Source organism: Sceloporus occidentalis, unplaced genomic scaffold (genome assembly GCF_023333645.1).
Source record: "Sceloporus occidentalis isolate IW3139 unplaced genomic scaffold, rSceOcc1.0.p SCAF_94, whole genome shotgun sequence".
Taxonomy (NCBI): Eukaryota; Metazoa; Chordata; class Lepidosauria; order Squamata; family Phrynosomatidae; genus Sceloporus; species Sceloporus occidentalis.
In genome coordinates, this window is record NW_028317074.1 from 617293 (window position 1) to 635736 (window position 18444).

At 39.6% G+C, this 18444-nt stretch overlaps 1 protein-coding gene across 1 annotated transcript; it reads right to left on the reverse strand.

Moving 5' to 3' along the window:
- Nucleotides 1–361: 361 nt before the first annotated feature.
- LOC149284359 (small G protein signaling modulator 3 homolog) lies at nucleotides 362–13232 on the reverse strand. The gene is made up of 16 exons (XM_089496774.1): nucleotides 13113–13232; nucleotides 12821–13016; nucleotides 12492–12637; nucleotides 12070–12297; nucleotides 10576–10630; nucleotides 10185–10312; nucleotides 9710–9865; nucleotides 8459–8513; nucleotides 7363–7412; nucleotides 6982–7134; nucleotides 4263–4333; nucleotides 2741–2789; nucleotides 2230–2315; nucleotides 1854–1976; nucleotides 987–1053; nucleotides 362–433 (listed from the first exon to the last, which is right to left on the reverse strand). Exons 1-16 carry the CDS (start codon nucleotides 13230–13232, stop codon nucleotides 362–364), a joined length of 1755 nt encoding a protein of 584 aa, XP_089352900.1.
- Between the last annotated feature and the right edge of the window lie 5212 nt (nucleotides 13233–18444).

Sequence of the window (18444 nt, forward strand, 5' to 3'; positions counted from 1 at the left end):
CAGCTATAGTGTTTTCAGAAGAACTTTATGGTTATTAAACACCTATTCTTTTGTTGTTTTGTTGTTTTACAAAACTTCCCTTCAGATAAACTCCATGTGGAACAAGACAACAAAGTAATGAAAAAAGTTGAATCCATGACAAAAAATGCTGTTGTTATCTTCCTCCACTTGGTCCTCCATTTCTTGTATCACACCATTTTACATTCATATTGGAGTGTTACTCCAAAGCAAGGGCGTATTAATAGTAGACTAATTTTGGATACTCTTGGCAGTAGAACATGGAATAGAAAAGTGCATTTTGGAGTTCAGTAAGGCTCTAGAAGTCAGTACGGCAAGACTTGGAGCACAAGGGTGACAACTGTCATCCATCAATGTCCCAGCTGAAAAGGTGATGTTTTACCAACATATCTTGTACGCCTTCCTTTAACGGTCTCTTCTCTTTGTCCTGGAAAAATACAAAACAATTGTGGATGCAGCGATTAGTCATTCATAACCAAGTAAACAGGGAAATATTAAACCTGTATATCATTATGTGATCATATTATATTGTTCCATTTCTATGCTAATTATAAGCATTACAATTTACAATTTATTTAGATGCCTAGCATTTCATCATCAATTAGTGTTTTATTTGATAACATCAAGGCACAACATTTTATAGTGAACATTCACCATACTGTATACTCTCTGAGGTTGATTTACTAAGTTAGGCTATGGCAGATGAGGTGAAAGTTGCAGCTCTTATGAAGGGCCAATCCTTGTTTGGCTCTGTATGATGGGTAAATTGGGATTTCCTAAAAGTCGAATGAAGTAGGGTCATTGCATTACATAGGGTCATCTCATCTATTCTTGGAGACACTTGCCAGGGCCGACCCTTCATAATGCATAAAGAAGTCAGTGATTTGAAACTGCAACTATCAAGCAAACTCATGCTTTAGTGACCATGTCATACACTAGCCTAATCAGTTCCATTGACCTTTATTTACACATACCTCTTTTTTCACAGGAAGTTCCCAATCAGGAGATAAACTAAAGGCAAATTTTGAAAGAACCCTAGGGAAATAGGAACATTATTAGTTTTACCCTCCACATAAATTTCACTTTTAGATAAATTTGACTCACCTCCACTCTAAACAGTAATAAGTTGTAATACATCCCTCCCCTCATCACATTTAACATACTTCTCCTCCTCCCATACCCCAAATATATTGACATTTATATAACAATTACCATGAAACACCACTAATTACATATAAACATGGCAGTGGTAAACAGACTCCTTACTGTTGCCGATCTCCCACATAAACATGTAGACTTTACTACTGACCAGTGGCGGAACTACCAGGGTCGCAGGGGTCGCGACCGGGCCCTGGAGTTCTGCCAGTCAGGGGGGCCCAAGCCCGAGCGGTTGCTGAAAACGACCGCTCGGCGCCCTTCTGTCTCCTCTGCTCCCTGCCGCCACCTGCCTCAGCGCTGCCCCGACTGCAGTGCTGGGAGCATGAGGCGTCTGTCTCGGGTGCCGGCACTTCACGCTGAGCGCCGGCGTATAACGTCATATGCCGGCACTCAGCTGTGAAGCCTTGCGCACCGCGGCAGAGCAGCGAGACAGAGGCCTCGCGCCCCCACCAAAGGTGGGGGTAGGGAGAGGGTAGATAGTGAGAAAGGGGGGGTGAGGGGGTAGATTGGGTTGGGGGTTGGCCTTAACAGATTCTCGCACCGGAGCCCTGAAGCTTCTAGTTACGCCCCTGCTACTGACTGTATTTGCCACTAAATATGTCTACTCCAGGACTCCAGACACTTTTGCCCAGGCCATATGGCACTGGTGCCCACATAGAATGATGAGGCCTGCATACCTTAGCTCACACTTGATCTGAACCCAACCCGGACTCCTGAGGAAAGACCAGGGCTGGTACCACTTCTCCACCGTCTGTAAGCTGGAACATAGAACTTCAAGCCACAAGTGGATTACCTGTTCACTATATCAAGACAAAAGTTTTGACACTAAGAATGTAAAATATATATATATATAAAATGAAGAGCTGGATATGTGCTAAAACAACTAAAATACTGAACTTCCACTCCTCCACACTTCTTGAGCTGAGGCAAAAGTTATGCTATATATATATATATATATATATATATAGCAGAGCTGCTAATATGTGAAAACTTAGAGAGCCTTAGATTGTTCAGTGCTGAGTGAAAAGTAATGATATTATGGAGTGCACTTACTTGAGTCCAATGCAAATGAGCGAACGCAGTTTGACATCCATTTGTGCATGTGCGGTATCATGACTCACATTCACAGACTGAACCCCCTAACAAGGATCGAATTAGAAGAATCAAACAATTCAGCAAAGCATACATTAATAATAAAATAAAAAAAGCAGCATCTGTATAATTGGGAAACCAAGTGATACTTATGATGTCATTATACAAGCCTTATTACTTCAAATGAAGGTTCATCAGGTCTGTTAACAAAAGAACATGGGTGTTCTCAGTAGCACTATATGAAGCCATACCCAAAGACTGCATTTTTGTCTTTCAGTGACCCAGCTCACCCTCTTTCCTGCTCCCTCCTCAGTTACCCCTGTAGTAGCTTCCTGTCCTACATCCATGACATCAAAGTAGGGACTACAAATGCTGACATATTGTTATGACATAGAAAGATTAAAACAGGCGAAAAACAAGTAAAAAGAGTGTTGTTTCTTTAACGATCAAAGACTGATAAAAGTATACCTACTCGATACAATAACTCCTCTGGAGTCAACACTTTGCCATCCTCATCTAATCTGCAAGAGACAAAATATAAAAGGTTTACAAGGCAGAGGCTCACCAGGAGTTCTTAGATGAGCTGTTGTAAAGGGTTAATTTCCTGTCCATTTTTTATGCTTTGCCACGGATGGATTAAATTACTTTTCAAGACATGTCCTAAAATATACAGACAAGATAGGGCAGCAATAAAGAATTTACAAGTTACTTCCTTATAACGGAGTATATAAAATATTGTTTCAATATATATATATATATAAAGATGTGCCAGCAAACGTGAACGAGAAGTTGGAATCCTATCAACCAGGCTATGATTATTCCAGCCCTGCTTAAAGGATTCCATAGCCTCGGTCCAGGCTTCAATGAAAAGCCACAATGCACCTCAGTTTCCCTGTGTGTGCTACTGAAAGCGCAGACCAAGACAAAGGATCGCATTGTTGCTTTAAAAGCATAGCAGCTACTATTCAGGTAAAATGGCACGGCAGCTGGTCTCCAGTGACCCTTTACGTTCTGGTTACTCTTATAGTCCTACATTCACACAGCAAGATGATATTTGCTTTATCAAATAATGACAAAAAGAAAAAAATGGCAGCATATCATGTAAATAAGCCAAGACTTATTTGAACATTTTCTTTTTTTGTTTTATCTATAATCTTCTATAATCTACCCAGTGCTTGTTCAGCATTTAATGTGTTAATACATTTCTTAACTGCACTCCTTGATTTGGCAGAAATGCTATTCAGAGCATTAAGTTACTGACAGATCATGCCTTCTTGTTGTTCTAGGGCACACATTCTTCCTGATTTGAACAAAAACTGATAATCACTGTTTTGAAAGACCCTCTCACATGATCAAAAGCAACTCACTTACATAATACATTAAATATTTATCCATGTGTTTACTAAATTGGCATACTTAACATTGGTTAAATTAAAATGACTAAAGATGTTTCAATGCTTCTGCTTCGTTTGGGGGATATCTGGGTGAAAAAGGTATTCTGAATCCTGACTAACTAACCTCCAACTAACCTGCATCGTGAAACTTATATGCACTTCCACACTAATCATGGACAAAATATCCAGACTGAACATTATGAAAACCATCAGGATAATGAGCCATTGGCAAGCAAAGCATCATGGGAGACAGAGCTGTACAACAGCTAGTGGCCCACATGTGGAGGCTACTTTATAAAGTCTATGGCCTTGCTCTCAGATCACAATAGAACTTTTGAAAAGTCCAGTCTCTACTCATTAACATTTTTATTATATATATATATATATATATAATATATATAGCGGTATCATATTCTGCAGTCCTGTACAATGGGTTCCATAGAGAAAAGGCTGTAAACTTTAGTTAAGTAACCCATAATTATTCCTATTATAGGATGTAGAACACCTTGTCCAAATATCTGTAAGAAACATGTTTACATCCTGCTTACGGTTGCCAAAACATAATCCATTTGTAAGACATGTAAAACTTGTATGTGATACCTGTAGGTCTTGCACAAGACAAGGCGTGAATACACAGAGTCAAAGTCTCTCTCCACTTCACGACTAGCAGCCTACGAAAAAGAAAATAAATAGTAAGAAGGGCTAATTTCGGCAGAAGAATCTGCTGTGCAGTTCACCGCACGGACATTAGTTAGGGCAAATTAGTTTATTTTTACACATACTACAGTGTTTAAAGTTCCTTTTCCACCTACTCTGCTGAATTTAATATTACTTTTAAATATTACTCTGCTGAATTTAATTTATTACTATTAAGGCAGCATAAGAAACATCAATTGATGGAACAGTCAAATTTTGTCATGTGAAATGTTGCTGTATTCATATTTTTGATAGGTTGTTACTATGGTAACTGATGATAAAGAAGTAAGATATGCAATGGCAGTATATTGTCTTTTTTGGCCTAAGGGTTATGATGGCATAGGCTGTTACTGCACATCTCCCATTCTGGGAAATATGTTGGAAGCAAAACACAAAAATAAAGGACCTGCATTACATAGGGAAAAAAAGAAAAGGTAAAAAAACACGGGTGGATGGAAAATAATATTTCATATATAAAAAAAACCCCAAAACTAAACTTTTCTATTTTTGTTTTCAGGTATTGTATTGTCAAGCCGATGAATGTGTTAATCTAACTCATGATCAAGATTGCTAAAGACCTTACAAATGACAGATCCTAGCAATGTTCTCTGGAAACTTGGCCAGACCCATCACCAAAACGATTGCCCAAGCAGGATAGCTTTAAAGGGGGCCGGATATCCTGCCTCCGGGGCCATAGAGCTGCACAGAGGACACAGCGCGTTCACCGTTCTATCATAAACATGCTTATTTCATACTTATTTTCATACTATACATACATACGTATAAAATAAACGCGTTTCTCGGGCTGACAGTGTGCGCTTCATACAGCCACATACAATTAATAAACTTTATTGCCACATCTTAATATAAAATTAAGAAAGTAGTATTGTAATGTGCATCTCCTTACCATATCAGGTATAGAAAAGGGTTTACAATATAAATCATTAATGTGGCATCATTCCATCGGACGTTTTTTACTCAAATTAAATATCATTTAATCGGTTCTGTCTTTGGGCTCTAAACTGAGCTCACAGCAGTTTATATACAGTGCTCACAACAAGGCTGCACAAAAACCATCCTTGAGGAAACAAGTAGGCCCCAATTTTTGGATATCCCGGCATATGGACAGGCCACTCATTCAAACGTTCATTAAACTGAGGCAAAGATTACACAGGGCCTGTTTGTGACCCCCGTGGACTGGAGTTGTGGACCTCTGGCTTGCTGTTGACTTTTTATTATACTAATAGTCCAGGGGTTCCTAAGCTCTCTTTTAGTGCATTAAAGGCCTTAAGTATAACCGGTGGTGGAGGAAATGTGTGTTTAGGTTGGGGCTAGCTGTGGTTGTTCTGTGAAGACCCTGACGGTTGGTAGCCATAAACCCCTTCATAGCCACATCCTAGCCTGGAGATTGGCTACTCTGACATGGAGGTTAAATTCTCTGAGAATTCTGGATCTGGTAAAGTTAAACTTAATATGTGAACAGAAAGAAGTTTGGAAACCACGTGTCAACCAATATAAGGTGAGTAAATAGAAACGGAAAGAACAATACTTCCCTTTAGATATGATCGGACTTTACAGCAGCAACCCTATAAACATCCTCCACAGAATGTTTGAAATATGGAACAAGCAAGACTTCTGTCAAGGGGCGCTTGAAATTCACGATCTTGTGTGACTCAATAAAAACAGATAAAAAATAGATAAAAAATAAACTATTTTGTTTATTTTTTATCTGTTTTTATTGAGTCACACAAGATCGTGAATTTCAAGCGCCCCTTGACAGAAGTCTTGCTTGTTCCAAAGTTAAACTTAATGCAGAGACATGTCCTATGCGTACCTATTTTATTTTTTTTTAAATAGGCTGTGAGGTGTATTCACTAAACCAGGAGTTTACTCACTCTTTTTGCTCAGTCAATGTTTTTGTTCCCCATGTGAGCCAAGATGTTGCTGCATGAGCTCTCTTGGAGAGTCCTGTTAGGGACTACAGTTAAAAAGCATATCTCTCTTTTAAGGGCAAGTACTAAAGGAAAGTACTCAGAGGTTGGGCAGACTGGATGGGCCTACTGGTTCTTATCTGCCGTCACTTTCTGTTTCTATGTTTTAATAAGAAATGTTTAAAATAATAAAACGTTCACTTGCTGGTGGTTGAAGGAATACAAGAGTTCCCATTGTCCTTGTGAGAACAATTTGCTCTCTCAACCTTCCCTACTTATTACAAGTAACTGGGGCAATGGAGTGCGGTAAAGAGGAGGAAGCGCAGATGTAGCCACTAGCTTATATGGTGCACACGCAAACATACATACACATTTATACCAAAAAAAACAACATGCATGAAGGAGTCCATGCCTCTGATAGCATCTCTTCAGGCAGAACAAAAAAGCAACAAATAGAACTAAATAACTAAGGGTTTGCCGCCAGAATTACAATGAGGTATCTTTCAATGCAAATGTTGGCACCAACACAAATCAGCGGCCCTTCTTCATCATAACAAATCAGTCTAGTTATCCTGCTTCGCAACAAGTTGCCCATCTAGTGAACCACAACTAACACAACTCAATGAAACTGGCATGCTACACGTTGGTTTAACATCAAATATTACTTGGAGGTATATGGACAGAGATCTTACCTCCTCTATAAATAGCCACGGGTGGCAAGGTCCTCCTAACAGGGATGGCTTCTTCAGGCCGTGTTCAAAGATTGCCTTGATGCTAGGACACAACGTTCCCCTGACCAGATCGGTAATACCTTCAGTCACTGAGTCATCCCCAGCAACTGAATACTGTTTAAAGAACATAGACAACATTTAATGTCAAATATGTGGAATAATGACATTCTAAGCTTTTACAAGACCCTGCCATTCATTAGGTTTACACAAAGTGAAACTTTCAGCTCTATGAACTGTTGGCATAATTAATTTGTTTCTGTCAATGGCTGGATGGCCTTCAAAGTTGTTTTACCACTGGAAGTACTGCATTTTTTTGTTGAAATGCTTTAAAACATATCTTACCTCCTTACTCCTTTCATCAAGAATCTCAACAAACTTAGCAGGAAACCAACCTGAAAAGCAAAACAAATACAGGACATGTATATTAAAAAAATAAAGGCATGTGTTATTTGGGACAAGGTAAGTTAGTCATAGATATCTAGTCTAAGACAAACTGCACATCTGATCATATGACAGAGATAAAAATATCCCAAAGCCCCTAAAAACATTTGCTTTTTCAATATTTACCATTACAAAACAAATAGTAAAAATAAAGAAAAATTAATAATTTTCTAAAAGCCCCACCCCTATTTATTTAGTGGTACAAACATGTAGACTGCAAATGGAGCCAATGCCGGTCATACTACAATAACAGCTGATTTTCTGCTTGGTAGTAGGGTCTGATCTCAGCAGATCAGCTGGAAGCACACTGGCACCTTATTCCCCGACTTTCTCTCCCGTTTGATGGAATCTAGTGCATTTAATATTAAACATGCAGCTCAGGAGCGAATTGGCAGCCTCCCCTACACTACAAAGATGTTTTTCTGGAGATGTATGAAAGTAATGACTGGCTCCTGGGGTTTTTGGTTTAATATTTTATTAGACTTTATAGTTGTACTCCTTCCTTGCTCTTCAAACAATCAAAAAAGGTCCTATCTGTCTGGCTCCCATGTTCTGCAAAGATTTTTTATGTCCCGAGGCACACCCAAATAATACAATCACAGCAGAATGCATTGTTCCCATATTCTAAAGTGAAATGTGGAGGATTTACGGGAGTAAACATGGACAAAGCAGTAGGTCGCTGCCAGCTATAGTTTATAAGAATAGTTTGCCACCTTGGCAGGAGAAACCAGAATTATAATTTTTTTGTTTGCCAGCTTGTAATTGATATGGTCTGTTTAATACATGACAAGTTAAACACAAAGCTGGGGTACTTCTTAACTGGTAGACTAATCTCCAGAGCAGGGTAACAGAAAGAGGACAGAGGAGTGAGACAAGATGAGAGTAGCAACAACCAACATGTAAAAGAGCTCAGGAGCCAGAGAAAAAAAAAAAAGAGTAGCAAAAGTAAATAAGTAGAAAATGACTGAGTATTTGTTCATCTCATTTTATGTCTTACCTCGGAGTCCATTCAGTTCCCCCACCCAGCAGTGTTCATCTTTCTGGGAAATGATCTAAAGGAAAACAAAGCAAAAAAACAAAATGATGTTATTATTATTATTATCCTTTATTTATATAGCGCCAACAGTTTACGCAGCGCTTAATACAATACATAAATTCAAGGGATATGACAAGACAAGAATTGACAGACTAAGACAAACCGATACATTTGGTGGAGAGAGCCCTGCTCGCAAGCTTACAATCTAGAGGGGAAACTGTCACCATTTTGTTATTTATCTATGTTTGTAAGGAATATGTAATTTGTCCCAAAATGTCAGAGAAATAGTAATTTTATAATGTATTTTATGTATCTTGCAACAAATCACCTATTTAAGAAGCTAGTTCTGGAGACTCTTGGAGATCGGAGCACAGCACATGATTGCATCACACGCAACACAGGGCGTGCCGTAATTGCGCAAACATTGACACACACACACACAAATATATAAATCTGTATCAACTATCATTAAGCATATATTGTGGCAAAAATAGTAAAATGCATCTATTTGCTGCAGTATTCTGGCTTCAGGTATGGTATTGGAATGTCAGCTCAAGATAGTACTCAGTGTCTCAAGTCAGGCAAGGAAGGGCAACACAAAACTATAGCAAACAATGGATTTACTGTAAATCACTCTGGGAAAACAGAAACTAATGAACAAACTTGTGCACATGGACCAAAAACGATTTGGACACATTTTTTGTTTCCTGCCCTTCTGGTTCAGACAGAATTCAGAGAATTTAAAAACGGAATTTGATGTCCCTCACCCTCACTCTCATTCTTCCTCTCCCACACTCACTCCCTACTTTCTCCTCTGACTGCATGTGTGTCCCGGTCTCCTTTTCCACAGCTCAGCTTCTTGTCCCGTCTACTTTCTTCAAACACTTCTTCCCAGTATCAGGAGTAACCATACAGGGTAGAAGTGGATGAAGACAGAAGACAGAAGAACAAGAAGAGGCAAGACAAGAAGCAGAGCTGTGGAAAAGGAGACAGGTACATGGTTGGAGAAGGTAGCAAGACTGAGGATAGTGTGAGAGTGAGAGCAACGGAATGCAAATTAAAATTTGCAGCTCTCTGCTTTATTTTCGTTTGTTTCATTGGGGGTCCCTCCTCATTTTCAGACATTTGTGCAAATGAACGTGTTTGGGAAGGCTGCAGTCAGTTACTGGCCTCATGAATACTACTGTCCTCAAACGTATAGCTAGATGTTACCGTTATTATATCATTCTTTCGGAATCCGAGCTCATCGTCATCGTGCCGCTCAAAGTCCAGCAATGCTTTAGCCCTTCGGCGCCTGCTTCTAGAGCAGGAAACATAGTTCTCATGGTCTCGTTGATGGCTCTCCATAGAGTAATCAGGAGTCATGTCCTGAAAGTAAAGATAAAGATTCAAAAAATCTACATGCTTAAAGCTATGACAACAACAGTTAACCTTTAAAATTAAGGAAAAACTAGATTGTATGAGTGAGAAATTGTTGTAATTTATTGCACTGGCCTGAACAGAGCCTACCCCTTAAACTGAGAAATAAAGCTATGATTTGCAGTATGTTTGGTGAAAACCTTATAATTACAACAGTTTCCTTCAAAACTGATATGTTTGAGAACAGTGGGTCTTATAGTCAGACCAATGCAGCAACTGAGGGATCTACCACACAAAAGACAAATTGAAGGGTTTTATTCCGACTCACGATGCTGCAGTTCTTGGGGTCAGTGCACTGAAAATGTCGAGCAACCTGCAGGATGGCCTCACGTAGATCTGCTACCAGTGCTGTCTGCTTGATGTTCTTGGACTTCAGGGCCTCAAACTCATCATCGCCTGCAAAAGACCAGCATGTTTACTAACATTCACAGTTGGAAGTAATGAGATAATCCCATGAAGTCAGATAATGTGAATAACACCCTTTACTGCTGTTGAACTGCCCCTCTCTCTCTCTTGCTCAAACATGGCCAGAGACATGTATTTCTGGCTTTGACTACACCATGTTTTAGACATTAAATAGTTGAAGCATATATTATTGTGTTTAAAAAGATCCTCAAACATTGGTGAGTCAATCATTTCAAGAATGAACCATCACTTACCAAATAATAACGTGGTGATCCCAGATTTCCTGCGTTGACTCTGTCTCCTCATAATCTAATAAACAAAATAATAAAAAAAGCGTTTTTTCCCCTGGCACACAAAAGAGCAATATTAAACTCTTTAACATAAGATTAGGTACTTATTAAAAATAAGAATTATTTGTTGGTAAGCAGTATTGTTTTCCAAAAAGACTAGATAGATTGCATTTTATCCAACTGATGTAGCACTCTTGTCTTACTGGTTCTGCATTGAAAGACAAGTCAATGGAGGTGCTCTAATTAAGATACCCTCTATCAATTTAGGCCAAAATCGAGCTCATCAAAACAGGAGCTGTGTCTGCCAACATTCTCCAGACAAGCAGTGACGCTCACTCAATGGTAGCAACTGGTAACTTCTAACCAAAATACTTTCTCACAATTAGTGGTGCTTATTAAAAATATTTTTTTGGATTCTTTATGGTAGCACTTTGAATTAGATGTAGCATCTGGAATGGAAGATACATTTTTTTCTAATTCTTTTTAAAGCAATAAGTGTTTTTGGCATGGCACATCAATGACAAATAACTGGTCAATAACTGGTCAAACAGAACAACATGTGTTCCAGAGATATACTATATGTATAAATCCCTAATTTTATGTTGGCACAAATTTATCTATTTTAATATTGAACATGGGAAGAATTGTCCAAGGTACACTTGCATAAAATCTTAAGAAATCTGCACATTTCGGCAACATTGTTTTCTAAATAATACATGCAGAACCCAAACATGGCTTATACTGTTGAAAGAGTTAGATGGAAACTCCTAAAGTTTAAAAATCCCGACCACCCCATGCAAGCAAGAAAGCATCAATAAACCATACAATCCTCAAACAAGCAAGGGAATCCAAAACTAGTTTCTATGCATTTGTAAAAAACCATCAACAATCCGCTACAAATGTGCACTTCCCCCAAAAAACTGAATTAAAATACAACTAAATTGTTATTCTCCAGCTAACATCATTCAATCCGCCCTGAGACAGGCAATTACACAAGTCACAAATATAGCTGAACCGCTTGTCCGGGGCAAATGGATACCATCCACACGCGGTGGCGCATATCCGACTCATGTCCCTATGTTAGGATGCTTGTGACTACAGTCTCTGGTATAGGCCTGACAATGTAGGGATAACACAGTATGATGAACAACCTGTCACATGTTTGTTCTGTTTCTGTCTTTGTCTTTAAAAGACCAGTGCAGAACAAGTTATCTGGGTTGCAACCTTTTAAGTGCAAACATCTTTGGGGAACAAATATGTATTCATTTCACTTTGTTTTAACAGTGTAAACATACATCCTACATTTACTGTGTGATTAATGGTGTTGCGTAAGAAAAGAGAATGCAGGCTTAGAAATCTTAGCAAGAGAATTAAAAAAAAAATGGAAAAAAACATTAATCGTACCGGTTAGCTATTTGACAGAACATTCTAACATACTCGCTGTGGAGTATTACTCACCTTTGAAAGATTAGTTACAGCAGCAGTCGTGTTTAGCAGCTGCCCCTGATCTGCAATGAGGTACGCCAGGTGTTTGCGTCTCTGGGCCTCAATCATGACCTCTGTAAGAGTCCCCGATATCATCATGGCCTCTCTCAGGAGAATATCTGGCTCTTCTATCTGAGATGGGATGTCTGAGAGAGTGTTAAAGATAGAAGCAGAGTTTTCAGACTGAATTAGCTCTTCCTCCTGCAGGGAAGAAAATAGGGTAAAATTACACACATTGTCAAGATGAACAGCTCTACCTGCATTGGTCTTATTCTAACAGTTTTCAGGGTAATGATCACTTAGCACTACTGCTCACATAGGGATATAAAGGGAGATCCCCTTAGGCATGTGTATCAAGTTGAAAATACTACAGTCTTTAGGGATGTCCCGATTACCTTCATTTTCAGCATGCCCAAGGTGGTTTGGAAGAGGACCAGGGAGCCTTGATAGAAGAACACATCCCAGATCCTTAACAGGAGCTTAATATGAACAACACTGGCAAATGCAGTGAGGAACCAGTGTAGCGTTATGAGAGACAGTTCTACATGTAGGGTAGACAGAAAACCTCATAAGTGACCAATGAGATGCAGAAAGCAGAAACAAAATGGCGAAAGAATCATGGTGGGAATATGACAATAATGCAAATAAATGCAACAAGCCAAATCCCAGAGGTGACCAATCTGTTTTATGTAACAGGTGCTGAATACACAAAGAAGAATCTCACCAATATCATGTTCTTGTAGTAGCTTATCCAGACGTGGGAGATACTGTACAATAAGGTGCCTCAATACCCGCTGGTCTGTTTGCACACCAAGTAGTGTGGTGCTAAAGTAAGAGGCTGGCACCAAGTCCTCTACAATGGCACTCATCATCCAGAATGCATCCTCTTCTTCTAAGAAGAGCAGCAAGCAAGCAGCCACCTGCCAAAGGGGCGACAGAAAAACAGGCTGAGAAACAGAACAAAATGAATAACCAAAAGATGCTCGGTGATCGCTCATTCATTTTGACAGACTTACCATGCCAGTGCCTTGGCAATACCCAATATCTGGATACAACCATGCCAGTCCACGCAAGACTCTCCTGAGTCTAGGAACACCTACACTTTGTAGGTTAGAGAAACAGGCATTGCTGGGCATAGTCCGAAGCAAATCCTTCTCGATCTGGAAGCAAAAGATATGTTAAATTAAAAACAGAACAAAAAAACACCTTAGCGGCCATTGGCCCCAATCACAATATGACTGAATCAGCTATGTATTTTAGAGACAGTAGCAGGTTAGAGCCTCTAAGAGCAAGAGTACCTGCTTAGCTGCCAGAGTCTCATCGTTGGAACTGTTCCTCACAATGTCTCTGTACGTCATTTCAGAATTCCTCTTTTTCTGCAGGGCACCTGAAAGTCTCATCCACAGCTGTGAAACAAACGGGAGCAATTACCAAACTAAGGTTTTCTTTTGTTTCTCTAAGTAAAATGCAGTAAATCAAACATGCATGATGTGGCTGTGGGCAGCTGAATTCCATCGTCCTCTTAATGGCTCAGGAGGATCAATTTTCAGCATCATCGTACAGGTAAAATGATCATCTCTTTTTTGTTTCACGCACTTTTTTATTTCATTGTGGAGTAGCCAAAATGGTTTCTTCACCACTCTTCTTAAATCCATGGCAGTTTCTAATCCAGTAACCCTTTTCCAGTAGAAAAGCACGTAGATAGATGTTGTAAAAGGATATTTTCTCATCTTGGAGAACAACGTCTAAGTATCTCATCTCTGGGTCCAGCATATTTTTATTCACAACATTAACATGGGCATTAAAGAATGTGTACTTAAAGTATGCCGAGTACAGAAAATACTTGGAATTTACAGAATATATACCTGTGGCCTCATACTGTGGGGGATTCCTGCCAGGACAAGTAATCGCAGCTTGTCCGAATGTGGGAGTGTGACATCAATCTTGTCCCAAGTTAGGTCTCCCACATCGTGATTGTGCGTGAACTCCAAGTGGGCCTGCCACTTCAGCCTTTGTTGAGGATCCTCAGTGAGTGGAATACCCAACAGCTTACTGGAATTAGGCTCTGCACCATCTGTAACAATGAGTTAAAGCACTTTAGAAGAATAATAACTGATGGATGAAGAGAGTGGGCAATGAAGTGAGGAAGAAAGGGGGGTGTAGTAGTAAACGTTTTTAAGAAGAACTACCAAAAAACCCGATATCCATTATGCTTACCTTCCTTATCCACTCGGAAGCCAAACTCGTCATATCGGAATTCAAGCTGTTCCACGGTTTTCTCCTTCTGAAAAAATGAATTAGAAGTTTGCGAGGACTCTCTGCAAAGCTGGATACTTTACATGTAAGAAGTCTAACTTTCTATCTCAAAATAGCTGAAGTTTATTAAATTAAGGCAAGTGAATCTGTAGTAAAGTGTGACAGGAGGCCATTGATGGGTTTACATCTCAAGAGCACCTACGCATAACTATGACAGGGGCCACCAGCCATCCCATTCAAAAGTGAAATATTGTATGTCCATGGAAAAAGGAAGACTGGGATGGAAATCCATAAACATAATGTGATGCATAGGTGTTGGGGCATCCCTGGCAGCATAATAACTGCTTCAAATCAACAAAGAGAAATCAAAACAGTCTCCAACACGACGCACTGCAAGTACCAGAAGTTTTTGTGCAGGTTATTACCTGGGTGTACTTGGCAAGTATGTCCTGTGGCCACATACTGGCCGTGAGGGCAGAGAATGGACCTCCAGGAGATGGAGTGTAGCTCCCTGAATAGAAGGGGCAGGAAAAAAGGTTTTAAAAAAAAAAACAGGTAAAATCTGAACCGGTCATGCAAATGCAAATGGTGTTAGGTCATATTAATTATTTTTAAAAGTAAAGGCTGTGTCAACAGCCACCGAGTGCATGTAATCGCATAACATACACCTACTTCTACCACTGGCAACCAGCCGCCATGGCCTTTGAAACAAAAACGTTATATATCTTGTTTGTAGCACACGATACTGATATGCCACTTCCAGAATTAATGCATTAATCTTTAGATTTAGTCTGTTTGTAAAAAGTTGGTTCTCTTTCATATTTATTGATCACATTACATACAATGGTGCCTTTAATAATAACACATACACCACACATACATATGGTGATAAACAGAGATAGAGAATTGACTCTACATCATGTGGAATGGTAGCAGGAGAAGAACTGAAATGATATTTGACAGTTCCCTTCTAATCTTTCGAGTTTGATCTTAACACAGTTCTCTGGCAAACATTGACTCCCTATGTGCTCCTGATGAACTCTCTTGGTGCTTACTCTGAGGCTCCACACCAGCCTCACAGAATAGCTTCATCTCGGCCCTGAAACCCCATGGTGTGCATTGCTTCTCTCATTAAGACTCAAACCGTTACAGATGAACTATATGTGCAAACTTAACACGTAAGAAGAGCCTTACCAGACATGGTGCCAGTCGGAATGCCGATAGCTCAGGATGAATATCTCTTGGTGTGATCAGCAAGCAGTACAGGTGAGCGTTTCAGGAGGCTGTCCCGACCTCAGGAGAAATACTGGAGGTGAACATGAGGCGTGGAGCTGGCATGAATATCTATCAAACAGTTGTACATAGAAGCAGGACCTGTGGGGGAACACAAACCTTTTAACGTTGATGAATGCTCATAAATTTGCAATCCTACCAGCTCTGTTGTGGTTTTATTGTATATCACCCTTAGGACTGTTTCTCTTGGGAGAGCTCGCTCATTGCAATGCGGCTCTACGTTAAGATGCAAATAAATAACTGCTCGGTAATACAGTAGCTGGAAAACATCGCCTCGTACAACTGAAATTAATCTTGACAATGATTTTTACAATTTTATTCAAGCTTACATTTAAATAAAAAACTCAATTATCCAAGTCAGCTGCAGGCATTACAATGCTAGAATGTGAGCTTTAATGGCAAGGATGGACAGTTTTAAAGCTTTACATACATTTGGGGTGATTTACTAAAGTGATTCTGGCGCAAAATTTAAAAGGGATCTTGTCATAGCAACCAAGAGAAACTTCTCATTAGTTTTTATGGTGCGAAAACCTCAGATCACATCCAAGATAAAACCAGAACTGACTACTAAAATGTACCCATCACGTGTTACTATTTTTGTAATTAAGTGATTTTGCCAGGTCTGGAATCACATTTGCCTTCAACAAATGAACAAACAAGCATTGTATTTTCCCTGGATCCCTTTGTGACGACTTTACCTAAACAACAGTTTAGGGTAAATCAATTTTTATTGTCTTTTAAAATTTTCAGGGAATGGTACAGAAAGAAAAAAATGGGGGGGGGGTAATCACAGTAAATTACAGAAGTAGCTTCCAACATATCAGTGTGCAGGAGAAAAGGCAATGATAACCCATGAGAATAAACATTCAGTAAAAACGGATCATGGGGCTAGGCATAGGTCCGACAGATAAAAAAATCCCCTGGTATCATCCTACCTCCTTTCTGCAGACAGAACAGTACACTCCAATTTTCTAATAAATTACCTAGAATTTGTTCCGTATTTAAACAATTCGGCTTAAGTGAGGTTTTGCTTCATACACCCCCCCGAAGGGTGAGGTTTAAGAAAAGTGGGCTGATTATTTTAAGCCACTACCAAAGTAAGCTGATCTGGTCTCTTACACGCACAGGTACAGCCGGTTCATACCTAATCTCAGTCAAGATGCCACTAAAGCCTGCAGCATGAACCTTCTCCCAGGTGCAGGACCCTGAAGCTGTCTTGGGGGAATGGACAGGCTAACAAAACGGCAAAATCTCAAACCTCGTTTGGTTTTTGATCAGTGTGCATAAAGGGAAATGCCTCTTAGCTGTAGAAAGTAAAGTACATATTTGTAGATACCTAGTTGATATATACACGGTATAGATGTAAAACTGATCATTACAATATTTAAGGGGCACCCCAGCCATCATATGCACTTCAATGCACATGATAGCTGCGTGGTCCCTTTAAATATTTTCTCTCTCTAAACGCATAGGGAGGAGTTCTACAGATTCCTCTCAAATGCATTTACCCCTTTCCCATCTAAATGCAAGCAGGCAATGCATTCGGCTGAATGCTTTGATCCCACTGCGCATGTGTAAAAATCTCCTATAGATTCCAATGGGGGCACTTTCCTGCTGCTGATTGACAGCTTCATTTGGCAAGATTTGTCATGGACAAAGAAAGCTTTTGCAGCATAGATGCATTTTGTGTTTCAGTTAAGCTCTTTATTTTCTTTTTTCAGTTTGGAAGAATACATATTAAAGTACTCACATAGTACTTTAATATACATTCTTCTAAAATGGACTACCCCTTTAATTTAGGGAGATCAGTGAAATTAACTCACTTCATCAGTGACAATAAGTAAAGCAAGTTAGCCAAAGTGAAACAATGTATGTTTACTCAAAAATCACAAAAAAGCAAGGTCAGTTCCATTTTCCCAAGACAAGACGTCCTCGTTATTTTTGTAGCGTGTTCCCTGCATTACTTTACTCTGTACAAAGAGTGTCTGCACTATGATATGCATTAGGCAGATATCCTCTCTTGGACAAGCCAAGCTGGCCTTGCGTATTTCATTTTGAACAATGGTATAGTTTTATTTTACTTCAGCTGCTACCTTCATGTATTTTCACATAAAACCGAACCTGTGTCAGTAACTTACTTCTTAAAAAGTATTTCACAATAATGTAAAAACCGATTCCATGCCCTCCTTAGAACAAGACTTGGCTGATCCCAGGATCAGCAGCTTTGTATTCTTCTACTGTACATTGATGTCTAAGAGAGTTTCTCTGTTGCTCTTTCCTCCCTCTATTCAGACCCCAGTGCCCATGCACAGCGCTCCCATGGATTTTAGTTTGGGATGCTTTCCTGCCACCGACTATGGCAACTGCAAGGCTGCAGCTTCTACCTCAGGTAGGCATTAAGATTTCCATTTAAGTTGCAGGCTAAAAAGCGGAAATGGTGATGGCCAAGCGCTACCATACAAAAGAGCTTGGTATTTAATGCTTCTCCTCATAACATTTTAAGAAGCTTCACAGTAGTAGAGCAAATAGAAAGTGTACTATGGCTGCCGATTATATCACACTTTCTAGGTGCCAATTTACATAGAAGGCCTGTAGCATTTTAACTCACGTAATGGACATTTTCTAAGCTGCTGAGTGAAGAGTGGCTCTTCCATGTCAGTATATGTTGGTTCAATCTGTGTCAATAGACCCACGTCCAGTGCTAAAGAATATGATGGTTCTTTATGGACTAGTAGTGTATTATGGCACGTGTGTAACAGACTCTGCTTCCCAACTTTACTTGCTTGCGCACACTGCAGC